General features: G+C 33.4%; 1 protein-coding gene across 1 annotated transcript in view; it reads right to left on the bottom strand.

The window, feature by feature from the left end:
• Dmd (dystrophin) overlaps positions 1-13,769 on the bottom strand; it is a 1,571,027-nt gene that overhangs the window by 1,196,301 nt on the left and 360,957 nt on the right. The window contains exon 24 of the mRNA XM_076918257.1: positions 11,834-11,983. Within this exon, the coding sequence (XP_076774372.1) occupies positions 11,834-11,983 (150 nt within the window). The remainder of the gene's footprint in view (positions 1-11,833; positions 11,984-13,769) is intronic.

Genomic DNA, 13,769 nt, shown 5'->3' with positions numbered 1-13,769 from the left:
ATCCATGAATAAAACAGTTTTCAGGCAGTATCACATATCCCTGGGAACCAGGAATAGTGTTTTTCTAATAAATGTAGAATTCTTTGCTGGATGGATGATATTGTAAAGCCCAACCAACTCCATTTTTTGAAGAAACTCCATTTTGTGTGAGCTAAACTTCAATTCCAGAAACAAAATCAGAGTCCTCCTGAACAAGTATCCTATGGCAACCCATCCCCCTTAGCAACAGCTAGTTAGGTTACAAGGTATGTATAGGTAACCTAAGACATCCTGCATAGAATAGATAACCTGGCATTCCTGTTTCTTAGGTGGTTTTGCCCTCCTGTTTGGTTCCTGCAGATTGCACCAGAAATTCAGTTTTTAAAATATTAATTTGCTGACCTGTATGAAAATTCCCCAAGTTTGTTGTAACCACAATAAAAACCCTGAACCCCTAGACTCTGGATTCTCACTCTGACCCACTGCAAAAATGAGAGTCTGAGAGACCTTGCTCTGGAGATCTTAATAAGACACTTATATGTTTTGCATAGGGATGGGCTCCTACGTGGTCACTGGGTACCTGCAACTTAGGCATAACAATGAGTCCATTATACATTAAGGTATTAAATTTACATTGAAATAAATCACTACCATTTATGTTGGAGTCTATGTTCAATCAATATTGAATTTGCTTCCTTCTTACTGATGTATCTCTGAGTAATTGAATAATTTCCCTCTGTTCCAGGATTACTGAATCTTTGGAATAATTTCTAAATGTATAAATAGTGGTACATATTTATCAAAAATACTACTATAAAATCTATAGATCTGAAAACAATGAAAAATTAGATGGAGTATAAATATGTTTCAATGATGTTATAATTCACCTTACCACATTTTAAAAAGTTCAAGGTCTAAAACAGTAAACACTGTTTTCTGCTAAGGTGACTGCAATTTTTCAAATAATTTGGCCATCAAGTGGATGAGATAGATGGAAGTGGCTGCAAGGCAATTTTGTAAAAAAGGTCTCCTGTCAGGGAGTTTGGTTGTGATAGGTTTCATTTGTCTGGAGTATGCTCCTTGAACACTAGGAACAAGATTGTAAGAAACAGATGATTGGACTTCTGCTTTCTAAATTTTCTATACATTGCTAGAGCAATAGGTTTTATTTACAAGAAGACTCATATGTGATGCTATGATGACGGTGATCCTCATAAACTCTGGCAAAACAGTATATCACACATAGTCCCTTGTTAGAGAGCATGTGTAATATGGAACTAACACTCTTTCAAATATGGAAGCTGGTTAAAAGACACATAAGCTGGTCGCAAACATCATTCTTTTCTCTCCTAACCCTGTATATTTTTTTCCTATGAGTGAAATTGATAGCAGTATAATTTTTCATCCCAGTGAAGACATAATGAGATTGGTTACAGGTTCATTTACAGCCAAGAATATAGGATTCATACAGTTTGGGTAATGTCAAAATTAGTTAAAAATTATGTTGAAGGACAATGTCTATAGACATATATAACTGCTCAGTGTTTTCTCAACAGAAAACCACAACTTACATGAACAGAGAAAACATAGTGAAGATCACAGAGATATTCTTTCAATCCCATCAACAATTCATTATTTTTTCCAAGAAAGTAGACACTTTGTGTCAATAGACAAATATGGGTATAAAGGATGATGACTTTTCCCTTGCTTGATTTAATTGTTCAGAAGTTGGAAATAAGCTGTATTAGTGGAAATTAGAGATCATCCAGCCATGTTAACACAATAATTGTCCTCAATGAGGATGAATCTAAAACAAGGGATACATTAGCAATAGATTGCCTAAATCTCCCTTGGGTAAAGGTGTTAGCTAGTGTTAAAAAAAATCTAAGTGATCATCAAAATATAAAAGAAAATTCTCATTACATTTGCAAAATGAAATTAAAAAATCCCAGTCTAAAAAAGAAGGTGATAAAGAGAATACATATATACTAAGTGTCCTATGACCTTCCATCTGTATGAAGTTACACTATTGTATAGAATTGAGATTGAAAGAGAAATAATGGAATTAAAATAAAATGCATGTTAAAAAATACTGTGATAGGAAGATAGTTTACTGCCTAAGGGGCTTACAGCCCTAGAACCTACCCAACCAAGTCTAAAACCCAGACCCCATAGTACAGGAAGAATTATTATCCTAAAGCTCCCATAGAGAAATAAACAAAGAGGACAAAGATATGACTAAAGACGTAGCCTTTTAGTCTTTAATTTATAGCAAAGAAAAAAAAAAGAAATAAAAAATATCAAAGAAAATTCACGTGAGAACTAACATGCAAGGTTGTCATCTGATATCCATATGTGCACTATAATATATACACACATACAGAAATAAAAATGCACACACACACAAACACATATACACATGTACATATGAGTGTGCATGTGCTTACGCATTTACAAACCAAAAAGAAGATTAAAAAGAACAAGAAGAGAAGAAAGAAGAGAAGGAGAAAGAAGGAAGAAGGAAGGAGGAAGGAGGAAGGAGGAAGGAGGAAGGAGGAAGAGGAGGAGGAGGAGGAGGAGGAGGAGGAGGAGGAGGAGGAGGAGGAGAAGGAGAAGGAAGGAGAAGAAGAAGAAGAAGAAGAAGAAGAAGAAGAAGAAGAAGAAGAAGAAGAAGAAGAAGAAGAAGAAGAAGAAGAAGAAGAAGAAGAAGAAGGAGAAGAAGAAATTTGGAATTTCACAATGTAGATCAAGCCAGTTATAATAAACAAAATATTTCATAAATAAAACTGAGACTGTCTTAGGTCATTCTGATAAGAATGCCTTCCTTACCTGTCGTGGAATATGCATTATCAAAGGCAATGCACTTCTGTCTTAGTTTGGTAAGGCTCTGTGCAGAATCTTACCCCTTCTTGGCTTGCCAGCCTGTCAAATTAATAACTCTGAGAGCTTTTGAGGCTGCTTGGCAGGAATCTCACAGTGACCAAGGACAAGAAAATGGGCTTCAGGTTAGAATCTGACATTAGGCAAGAACAAAGAAGTAATTGCAGGCAGGAATCTAAATCTTTGGCTAGAACAAATAAGTAGACTCAGGCATGAAAATGACTTTGGGCTAGGACTGGGAAGTAGGCTCAGATAATTTGGTCATCTTGATAAGCCCTTAGAAATTGTGATCATGGGAGGGATCATGAGACTTTGTTTATAGCCTTGCTTTTTTTGACTATGTTTATTGTCATGCTTGTTCTTTGACTATTTGCATCTATTGTAGTGCTAGTTCCTCAACCTAGAACTGACCTTAATATTTGCTTGTAATTAAAATGGTATAAAAGCAAAAAGGAGGAGAAGGGATGGGATGGGGGCTTATGATGGGAAGAATGGGGAAAGGGATAATATCTGAAATGTAAATAATTAAACAATCCAATAAAATTTTTAAAAAGAAACAGAATAATACAGGAGAAATGAAATAGTTTTCTGTTATTTTTATACCTCTAATGGTAATTTATTAATACATTTGTATTTTAATGACATATAAACTGATAAGTGTAAACATATTTTGTTACTTATTCTATGTGTGCATTTCCTGAAACAGAAGAAATTACTGTAAGTAAATGATGTTAATCCATATATCTCTCCTACCCACATTCCTCTTTAAAAAGTAGTACTCAGTCCTAGGTGAGGAAGGGGATATTTCAAAAGAGAGAGAGAGAGAAAGAGAGAAAGAAAGAGAGAGACAGAGAGAGAGAGAAACAGAGAGAGAGAGAGAGAGAGAGAGAGGCAGAGAGAGAGACAGAGAGAGAGACAGAGAGAGACAGAGACAGAGACAGACAGAGACAGAGACAGAGAGACTATAAGAGCTGAAGATTACGTAGGAATATGGCAAAATAGTGTTTTCCGGTCTGAAATAAATCATTGTTTTTATGACTTCACCAAGATTGTGGTTTCCTGAACAAGATTATATAAATCCAGTCAGCTTAACTTCTAGCACAGATGAGAACACTAACAAATTCTCACTCTTAGCTGAGACACATTGGATGTTGAAGTTTGCTATGAAAGGAAAGGAAGTTTTCTTTAAAAAGTTGCTCTTGTTAGATTGCCTATGTTCCTGTTGATGACAGCATGTCCACTCACATAAGGAAAGCACTGACTGGCCTCAGTAAGAGCCCAAGGAGATGGAGGACACCAGGAGATTAAGGCCCTTTAAATCAACATGAACAAATCTCATATGATTTTACAAAGACTAAGGCTGCATGCAAAGGGCTTGCAGGGACCAGCACTAGGTCCTCTGTACATATATTGAGCTTCCAGGTTAGTTTTTCTTTGGGTGGGGCAATTTCTGAGTGTGTAAATGAATGAGTCTCTGATTCTTATGCCTTCCCTTAGAGGTTTTTCCTTCTATTTTTGTCTTTCAACTCTGATGTGATTTTTTTTGTCTGTCTTATTATATTTTGTTGTATTTTATTGTTATCCCTTAGAAGCCTGTTTGCTTTCTTTTTAATTTCATCTTTATGTGTTACTACTACTACTACTACTACTATTATTATTATTAACTCATATCCAAAATTCTGATTTCCTCCAGGTCTCCCCTCACAGAGTTCTGTTCCCCCATCCCCTTCCCCTGATCCCCCAACTCTGGAGCATCAAATATCTTCAGGATGAGAGACATCCTTTCCCACTGAGACCAGGCAAGGTACAAAAAGGGGATGGATCTAGATGGGAAAAGAGTCAAGGAGGAACTGGAAAGAGTAAGGGGAAAGAAACTGTAATCAGGTATATTATATGAGAAAAAATAAAGCCCTTGGTTGATTATCTTCAGTGAAATAATAAACCAGCCATATTATGTAGAAATAACTTTAAGTTCTTACCTCCTGAATGCTTTTGAAAACAATTTAGATAGTAAAAGCAATAAAAACATAAAACAGATACTTGGGCATGTCATCATTTGTATGCAACCCAGGTAGTCACATTGTAACCAATTGTAGGAGAGCCCATACTTAGCTTATTTTGTCTGCTGTTGCTTCCTAGCAATTATGACATTTTGGACAAGGGTTCTACATTTGCTTTTCACACTAAACCGCTAAAGTATGCAGATGATCTGATTACCATAATTTAGCCAAAATGACCAACAGCTAACAGGCTAAAATAAGCTAAAGTAAGCTGAATATGTTACAGGAGAAATAATACATAAAATTCACATCAGAGACAGCAGGACATGCTGACATATTGAAGAATGAATATCAAATGAGAATGTTCTGAATATTGCTATCATTGTAATACAGGATTCCAAAGACTGGGGTCTTGGCTATTTCAGACTATAATCAAACACTTTTTGAAGACAATAATTATACATAACATAACCAAGATTCTCTTTTCTTTTGATTTCTTAAGTATAAATGTGTATGCAGTTTTGAGTTATGGAAGTATTTTACAAAAAAACTGTGAGATGCTTAGAAACTGACAATTCTTACTACACATTGTAGTGCATTGGCCTGATGCTGTTTATATTATAATGTTATTACTGTTTCCTCAAGACCAGGTTGCTTGAGAAGAGAGAGTCCTCATGTACTCCCAATTGATACTATGTGACTTTGTCCCCAAGTTACTTTGATTGGTGAATAGAGATGCCAACAGCTAATAGTTCAGTCAAAGAGACAGAGTTTGGGGATGGGATTCCTGGGCTTGAGGGTAAGGGGAGAACCACAAGGAGGAGAAGAATGTGAGTGGAGGAGAAGCTGCCATGGGTTTGGGGAGTAATAGAAACGTGAACCTGGGGGCTGGCCAGTTGGAGTTAAGAGCAGTCCACATAAAACATGGTAAATAATAACTTTGGGTTATCGATAGGAAAATAGATTCTAATAGCATAGAGTATATATATCTGTCCAAATTGTTTGCTGTTTAAGGTAGATTGTAAATAATAAAAGTCATAGGTTTTTTATAGGGAAAATGAATGATCAAGGTAGGGCGGAATCATAGGATTATACTATACATGTCTTTGCTAAAGTAGAATAGAGCATAATTTGAAAAGGAACTCTTTTGCTCTGAAGTGTTGGCCAGCACTTTGCCTTCTTAATGAAACTTTACAATGGAAAAGATCTTGTACTAACAAACACGGTGTCATTTATGTGTTCTGCTACCCATCCCCTCCTCAAGCCACACCTTAATGAACCTAAGCCTTATAAAAATGTCTCAGAGATGGAATCCACCATAAATCAGAATTTGACTCTTAAAGCTTTGTTCACAATTTAACTTTGTCTAGTTCTAATTTTATTGTTTCTAAAATGAATTCATTTTTGTCTTACTTGCAGTAATTTGATTTTTCATGTTAAATATGTCTTAATACTGGATTTTCCTTCAACTAAAAACTTTCTGAAGTTACCATTTTCTGTCAAACTAACCTCTTTCATCTATCTTGTTATCTATTTTAAATTATCAGGCCTTCTCTCTTGTCTTGTCACCCAGTATTCAATGCCTGTAATGTGCCTTATTTTTACTTTTAGATCATTCTCATCTCTCACTTTTCCCTCCAGAACTTTTGAATAAGGCTGCTCTAATAAGGAAGTGAAAGATTGAATGGGAGGTGAGCTAGAAGTATCTACTCCTGTTTTCACTCTGTCCTGGAATGTGGGAAAATTATTATATAGAAAGTGGCAAAATTATTAAGGGTGCTTTACAAACCCCAGGAAAGGTATTAAACAGTAAAACTTGCTACCATTCAATTTTCTAGCTCTATACAATTTTATATAATATCCAATACCTCATAAAATGTTACTATTCAAATATAATTCACAATATTTATTAGATTTCCAAGTCTATAAGAATAGTATATCATTATTTTAATATATAGATTAATCCTTAAAGTAATAATATCCTTATTACATAAAACTACTTATAAGCAGAGGCCAATATTATTGACATTTCATTCACTTAATGAAAAAATAACAAAGAATTCTAAACTGGGTATAGAGTGAAATTAAAACCGTTTAATTAACAAAGAAAAAATAAAAGACAATATAAAATATTTTTATCCTCCAGCATTTGATACAATATTCTACCCATTATTGTCAAATTATAAGTTAATATTTCTAAAGATTTATCTAATTTATTTTATGTATGTGAATATGCTGTAGCTCTCCATAGACACACCAGAAGTATACATTGAATACCATTTCAGAATGTTGTGAGCCACCATGTGGTTGCTGGGACTTGAACGCAGGATCTCTGGAAGAACAGTCAGTGCTGTTAACCACTGAGCCACCTCTCCAGCCACACATAATGTAAATTTTAAACTGTATTACATAAATTAATTCTCCTATTTATTATGTGTCTTGCTCCTTTTTATTTTTGCTGATTCATGATGGCTTTGTTTTCTTCATACATGCTTAATTTGATGTCAAATATGACCAAACAATGTCTGTGGGTAGGATATTTTTCCTGATAAAGTACTTGCATTTGCTTTTGATTAGTGCTACTGGTCTGCAGTTACTTTAATTTATTAATCTTTTTGATATTCCTTGGCCTCAGTTTTATCCAAAATAACTGTTAATCTCCACTTACAGCTTGAGTCTGACACTTAACTTTACTTATTGTCAATTGTCTTGATTCATGAAAAAAGGGTTTCCTAGATTTAACAGGGTTAGTGCTCATAAGTAGATTACTTGTATGCCCTGCCCATTAATTCTTACTTCTACATCTCTTCTAGTGAGGATGATTCAATGTATATCTGTTAGAAATTTTGCTGGGTCATAGAATATAAGGTATTTTGGAAGATGTTGCCTGACTCTCTCTAGCAATGTAGGTTAATATACTTTTGGCATATTAAGATTATCAAATCTACTTTAGAAAAATAGTTTGCAATTACATTTGACACTATGTATTAGTAACAGCTAAAGAAGTAACATAAATTTTGTCTCACTGGATAACAAGCATAAACATTATTATTATTATAGTTTCATATTTTTAAAAATAACAAAATCACAAAGTATATTCTTTTTTGTACAAAAGACTTTGCAACAAAATTAAACCCTGTAATTGACTTACACAAAGCCAATTCTTTTCAGTGTGGCTTGAATCAATATTTACCATTCTGGTCTATTTATCCTAAGCAAGATGTAGCACTGAGTTAACAATTTGTCATAATTATCCAGCACAATTAAAGGGTCCCTGCAGCTATCTATCATGACAGTTAATACTAAAGCAGAATTAACCAGTTCAGTTGTTATTTTTCCTTTGTTATTCTGACTCTTATTTGGTGTAACATAAAAGAATTTATAGACAGGGACTACAGTATGGATTAGTCAGTGTGTAAAGGTGGTTGCCATGCAAAGCTAATAACATGAGCTTGATCTCCAGAACCCACTTACATAAATGTAGAATAAGGAAACACCACCACAAAATTGTTGTGTGATCTCTACTTGCAGGTTGTAGCATTCACATTCACTCGTACACATGCACACACACATATGCACACACAAACACACACACAGAAAATAATAAATAAATCAATTTATAGACAGATATAAAAGATAAATTTTAATAAAGATAAAACAACACTAATCTCATGAGAAATTATATAGGCATCAGACTTCTAAGCATACAGTTATAATATTTAGTTTTCTAAAATGTATGCTTTTAGTTAATTATTCCTAAAAATTTTGTTTTCATATATTTAACACATATAGTGGTAAATTTCATAAAGTTATTTCAGTGTCAGAATATTTTTTACATTGGATAAATTCAACATTCTTTCTCCTGTTTCTTATCTCTTCCCTACTTTTAGTTCCTTCCCCCTCTTCCTATCAGTCATAATAATTTTTTAAAGATTTATTTTATTTATGAGTACACTGTAGCTGTCTTCAGTCTCACCAGAAGAGGGTGTCAGATTCCATTACAGATAGTTATGAGACACTATGTGGTTGCTGGGAATTGTAATCAGGAACTCTGGAAGAACAGTCAGGTCTCCCAAACCCTGTGTCATCTCTCCAGCCCAAGTTGTAATACTTTTAAACTCATGATTCAAGTTTATTTTTAAGTTAAAAAACCAGACAGAAGTTGTGTCCCTATACTAACATAGTCACCCTAGCACTTGGGGGTAAAATGCAGGAGGATCATGACTTTGGCCCCAGAATGAGCTGTCTCAAAGTAAAAATACATACAGATAGATAGATATAGATATAGATATAGATATAGATATAGATATAGATATAGATATAGATATAGATATAGATATAGATATGATGGGAAATTGCTTATTCCCAACAGAGACTTGCTGCTGTATCTACAACAGGACTCCCATAACTATCATTATGCAGAAGTTCAAGTCCATTATATGAAATGAAGTGTTTGCATATAATGTACCTATCTCCTTATTTTATATTTACAATTTTCTCTAGATCCTTTGTGATGCTCAGTATAACTACTAAGAAACATATGATGCACCAGGCAGTGGTGGTGCACGCCTTTAATCCCAGCACTGGGAGGCAGAGGCAGGTGGATTTCTGAGTTTGAGGCCAGCCTGGTCTACAGAGTGAGTTCCAGGACAGCCAGGACTACACAGAGAAACCCTGTCTCGAAAAACCAAAAGAGAGAGAGAGAGAGAGAGAGAGAGAGAGAGAGAGAGAGAGAGAGAGAGAGAGAAGAAAGAAAGAAAGAAAGAAAGAAAGAAAGAAAGAAAGAAAGAAAGAAAGAAAGAAAAATATGATGCATCCTTAGGGAATAATGCCAAGAAAAATAATCTGTATATGATCACCATAAGTGAATATGTTCTAGATATTTCCTGTATGTAGTGAGTTGACTATATAGAAAATCAGAAAGTACACATGGTCTATCATAGTCATTTTGCTATATCTTATCTTCAATACAAACCAAGGATCATAGAGGCTCGAGGTAATATACTAAGATGTTCATATACCTTGGTTCCAGGTACAAAGACATTTGAATCTAAATGCTTATAAGCCTCTAGCCAATTTACAGTTTTTGATATTCATGTCATTGTATAAAATGGGTATATAAAAGGTTTCATATAATAAGGCAATTTGAGAACAGAAAAGGAACATAGTATCACATATTTGGAACAGTATTGAGGGCTGGATAACCAATATACTATCACTATGATTATTAAGCATTTTGTTGTATACTAAAACATCTTAAAATTTGGTTACTTATGGACAGAATAAAGCCATTATAATATTCTTTAAAACTGTAATTTGCATGGCATTTGAAGCTGTTTTCTGGTTTGTTAATCATCCTCCAAATTGTTTCTATGACGAGAAAATGTAGTTTATGAAGAGTGCATGATACCTTTAAAATGACTGAAATAATTTATTTCTTATTTGAATGCAAACTCACATTCTGAAATTAGGAATGGGAACTAGCACATCTCTCTTAAATATTCATAGGCAATAAAACCCCTGGCTGTATGATTGATTTTACAGGCAATTGAATGTTACCTTATCTCTGGATAATTGCAGCTATAAGAAGCATTAGGTAGGCAATAAAAACCCCTTCAAGCCTCTGACATAAGCATTTAATTGAGAAGAAAATGGGTTAAAGCTCATCTATAGATGAAATAGTAGTTAGTTTATAAAGGAAAATACTTTTTTGTGGGCAGGAAATAAAAAATGATGACTTAAAAACAAAGTTACAATTCTTGACCATCACATAACATATCTGACTAGAGCCAGTGACAATACCAAAGTAATAATACTATTGACATTACTAAGCATTTTTAAATTATCTAAGTAATTCCAGAAACTACCCAATTTATATACTTTAATCTTGGTTTCTAATCATCAGTTGGTCAAAAGAAAAAAAAGAATCTGATATCAAAGCCAACATGTCAACAAGATCTCTAACCCTAAAGATCAGTGAAAATTGTAAAATGGGGGTAGGAAAGATTACAACACTCTGAGACCAAGATTCCTGTAGCTCGATAGTGTTACTTAGTCAACATAAGGAATGTGCATCCACAAAGCCTCAACAATATGGTTGTCTCACCAGCACAATTAGGACATATGGCATGCAAATATTGGCATGGAAAATGCAGCATGGTAAACCACTTTAGGTAAAGAGAATAGCTGATCTGTGGCTGCTAAAGGGGGGCAAATTAATATACCCTATGGATAACATCCTGCAATATATATATATATATATATATATATATATATATATATATATGTATATATATATATATATTTACTAAGTGGACTCAGTAGTTTACTCACACACATCTATATACATGTATATATTATATGCATATGTATGTGTGTATATATATATGAATTTGTGAATAATTTGAGACAAAAGAACACAAGAAGAACTTGAGTGGGGAGGGAGGAATGGCAGTGATGTGGACACAAATTTCATGGACATTTAACTTCACAACAGGTTTTTAAATACCAGTACAATAAATTCAAAGGATACTATCTCAGAGAGAATATCATTTTCAACAAAGTACAAAGTTGTATTTTTCTGTCTCCAAATTCCTGCACTGTTTGAGTCCCTACCTTGAATTCCCTCAGTGATGGACTATCACCTGGAAATACAACCTGAAATAAGTCATTTCCTACCCAAATTTTCTTGGTCACAGTGTTTTATCATAACAGTGGGAACACCAAGATAATATATTAAATATTAGTTTATAGGTCTGATCATGGTTTCTTGATATGTCTCAGTATATCTTTATAGTTCCTCTTAAAAAAAACTATGTATTTCTAAGAGGAATGACATGCATGTCAAAATAATTCACTCACTAAAATTTGAGGCTGTACTAAGCTGAAATAATTTTTTATTTTACTAGAAAAGACTGTGTAGCTCATATATTTATACACTGCATTTTAAAGAAATTTCCCACTTATCTTCATACCTCTTCATGTAGTTCCCTCCAACGAGAATTAAATGTCTCAAGCTCCTCATTGATCAGTTCATCCATGACACCTCCATCTGTAAGGGTCTGTGCCAACAGGCGAATCTGATTTGGGTTCTCCTCTGAATGATGCATCAGATTTTCAAGAGACTGAAAAAGAATCCCAACAATTGATATTTCATCTTCAGTGTCTAAATACATTGAATATATAAAGAATGCTCAGTGTTTTCTCATTTACATACAATTTAGCCATAAGCAACGTAACCCAAAATTTATTTTGGATTAAAAAAAACTTGAAGGAATATTATTGCTTACAAAATACAAGGATTGCATATGATTTTTTCACTGAGTTATCTCTGCATTATGGACTGTACTTTGAAATAACGACTTATCATTTTCTCAGTGAAAGCCTCCTCTTTATTTTATTTTTTAATGGTCAGTGTCATGAAGGTAAAGTGATTCTGAAAATATGTGTAGGGAAGCTCATAAGCCCAGTTTCTTTTCAAGGAAACTTTGTTACTTTTCGCATGTTTTCATATAGGTCCAGTCTGATCCTAGTCATATTAGTACTGAGAGTTGATAGAAATGACCATATGTTTCTTTATGCTCTGGAAGGGACAGTTGACAAAAACATCACCTAGTGATTTATTAAATGGTTGGACCATTGTAATTTTTGGGTAATTTCCTTTGAGAAGGTTGTGTGTGTGTGTGTGTGTGTGTGTGTGTGTGTGTGTGTGTATGTGTGTGTGTGTGTTGAGAAAAATGCTTTTTTAATTTTGTTTTGTGGTTGTACAGTTAAGCCATTCCTATCTTTCTATAATTCACAGCCTTATAATCCTTAACGGAAAAACATTCAGATATTTGCAGATAGATTGTACAAAGAAAAATAATGACGACATCAATTTTAGGCATTTTAGGTAATAAGTAATTCCATATCATTTCACAAGGTTTCACAGCTATTTAAGAGGTAGATATAGGCTTCAACAATTCTTTTAATGAGTTGTTTCCAAAAACATGAAACTGTTCCAAGAGATGTTTTTGTGTCTTTCTTATATGTCTATTACTTTTCAAAAACTGAAAACTTCAATATATTTTGCTCTTAAAATTTTAATAAATGACAGTACAGTTATTTCCCAGTTACATTTTAAAAAATATGCTTTTGACATCTAATATTTATAAGCAAAAGTCATAATAACTTAAATATAAAATTTAGTATTGATATTTCTTATAACATATAGAATTCCTTATAAGTTGCAAATATTTTAGTTTTATTTTTTCAGAGTATTTTTTATCTTCTAATAAAGTGCATAACCTGTTAATTAAAAAATGGGCCAACATGTTAAAGGGAAACTGATGTTTTCTCTCACAGAAGATCATGAAAGAGTTGGATTAGTGGAAAGAATATGATAAAATGTAATATAAAAATACATGTAAAACCAATAAATAAAAATTAAGAACTTATGAAAACTATAAAAGCAAGGGAAGTTAGAAGTGTTATAGCATTCTTATTTTTCTCAAATACAAGTATATCTTTTTACTATTTAAAATTCCATAAGAACAAGCATCATCAACCTCACCAAACAATAAATTTACATGTAATAGTCAATAGGAAGTTAAGTAGTAATGATAAGGACTTCCTATTATTTCCTTAACATTTTCCTTTGATGCATCAGTCTCCTCTGAATGGACTATATTTTATTCAAATGAATAATATACAAACAATGGTATGACTATAGTATTTTCTACATATGTTTAATGCATTTTGATCATATTTACATCATCTCCATCCCATATATAACGAGTTCTACGTTTTTCTATTCTAATAATACCCCTTTCATTTTCATGTTTGGTGGGATTACTTTTCTTTAGCATGGGAGAGACACACAAACAACATGAACATGCCACTTCTATTTCAAAGTAGTACTTAAAATGTGGT

This window comes from Arvicanthis niloticus, chromosome X, assembly GCF_011762505.2.
Source record: "Arvicanthis niloticus isolate mArvNil1 chromosome X, mArvNil1.pat.X, whole genome shotgun sequence".
Taxonomy (NCBI): Eukaryota; Metazoa; Chordata; class Mammalia; order Rodentia; family Muridae; genus Arvicanthis; species Arvicanthis niloticus.
Note: the sequence above shows the minus strand (reverse complement) of the source record. Positions and strands in the feature narration are given on the sequence as shown.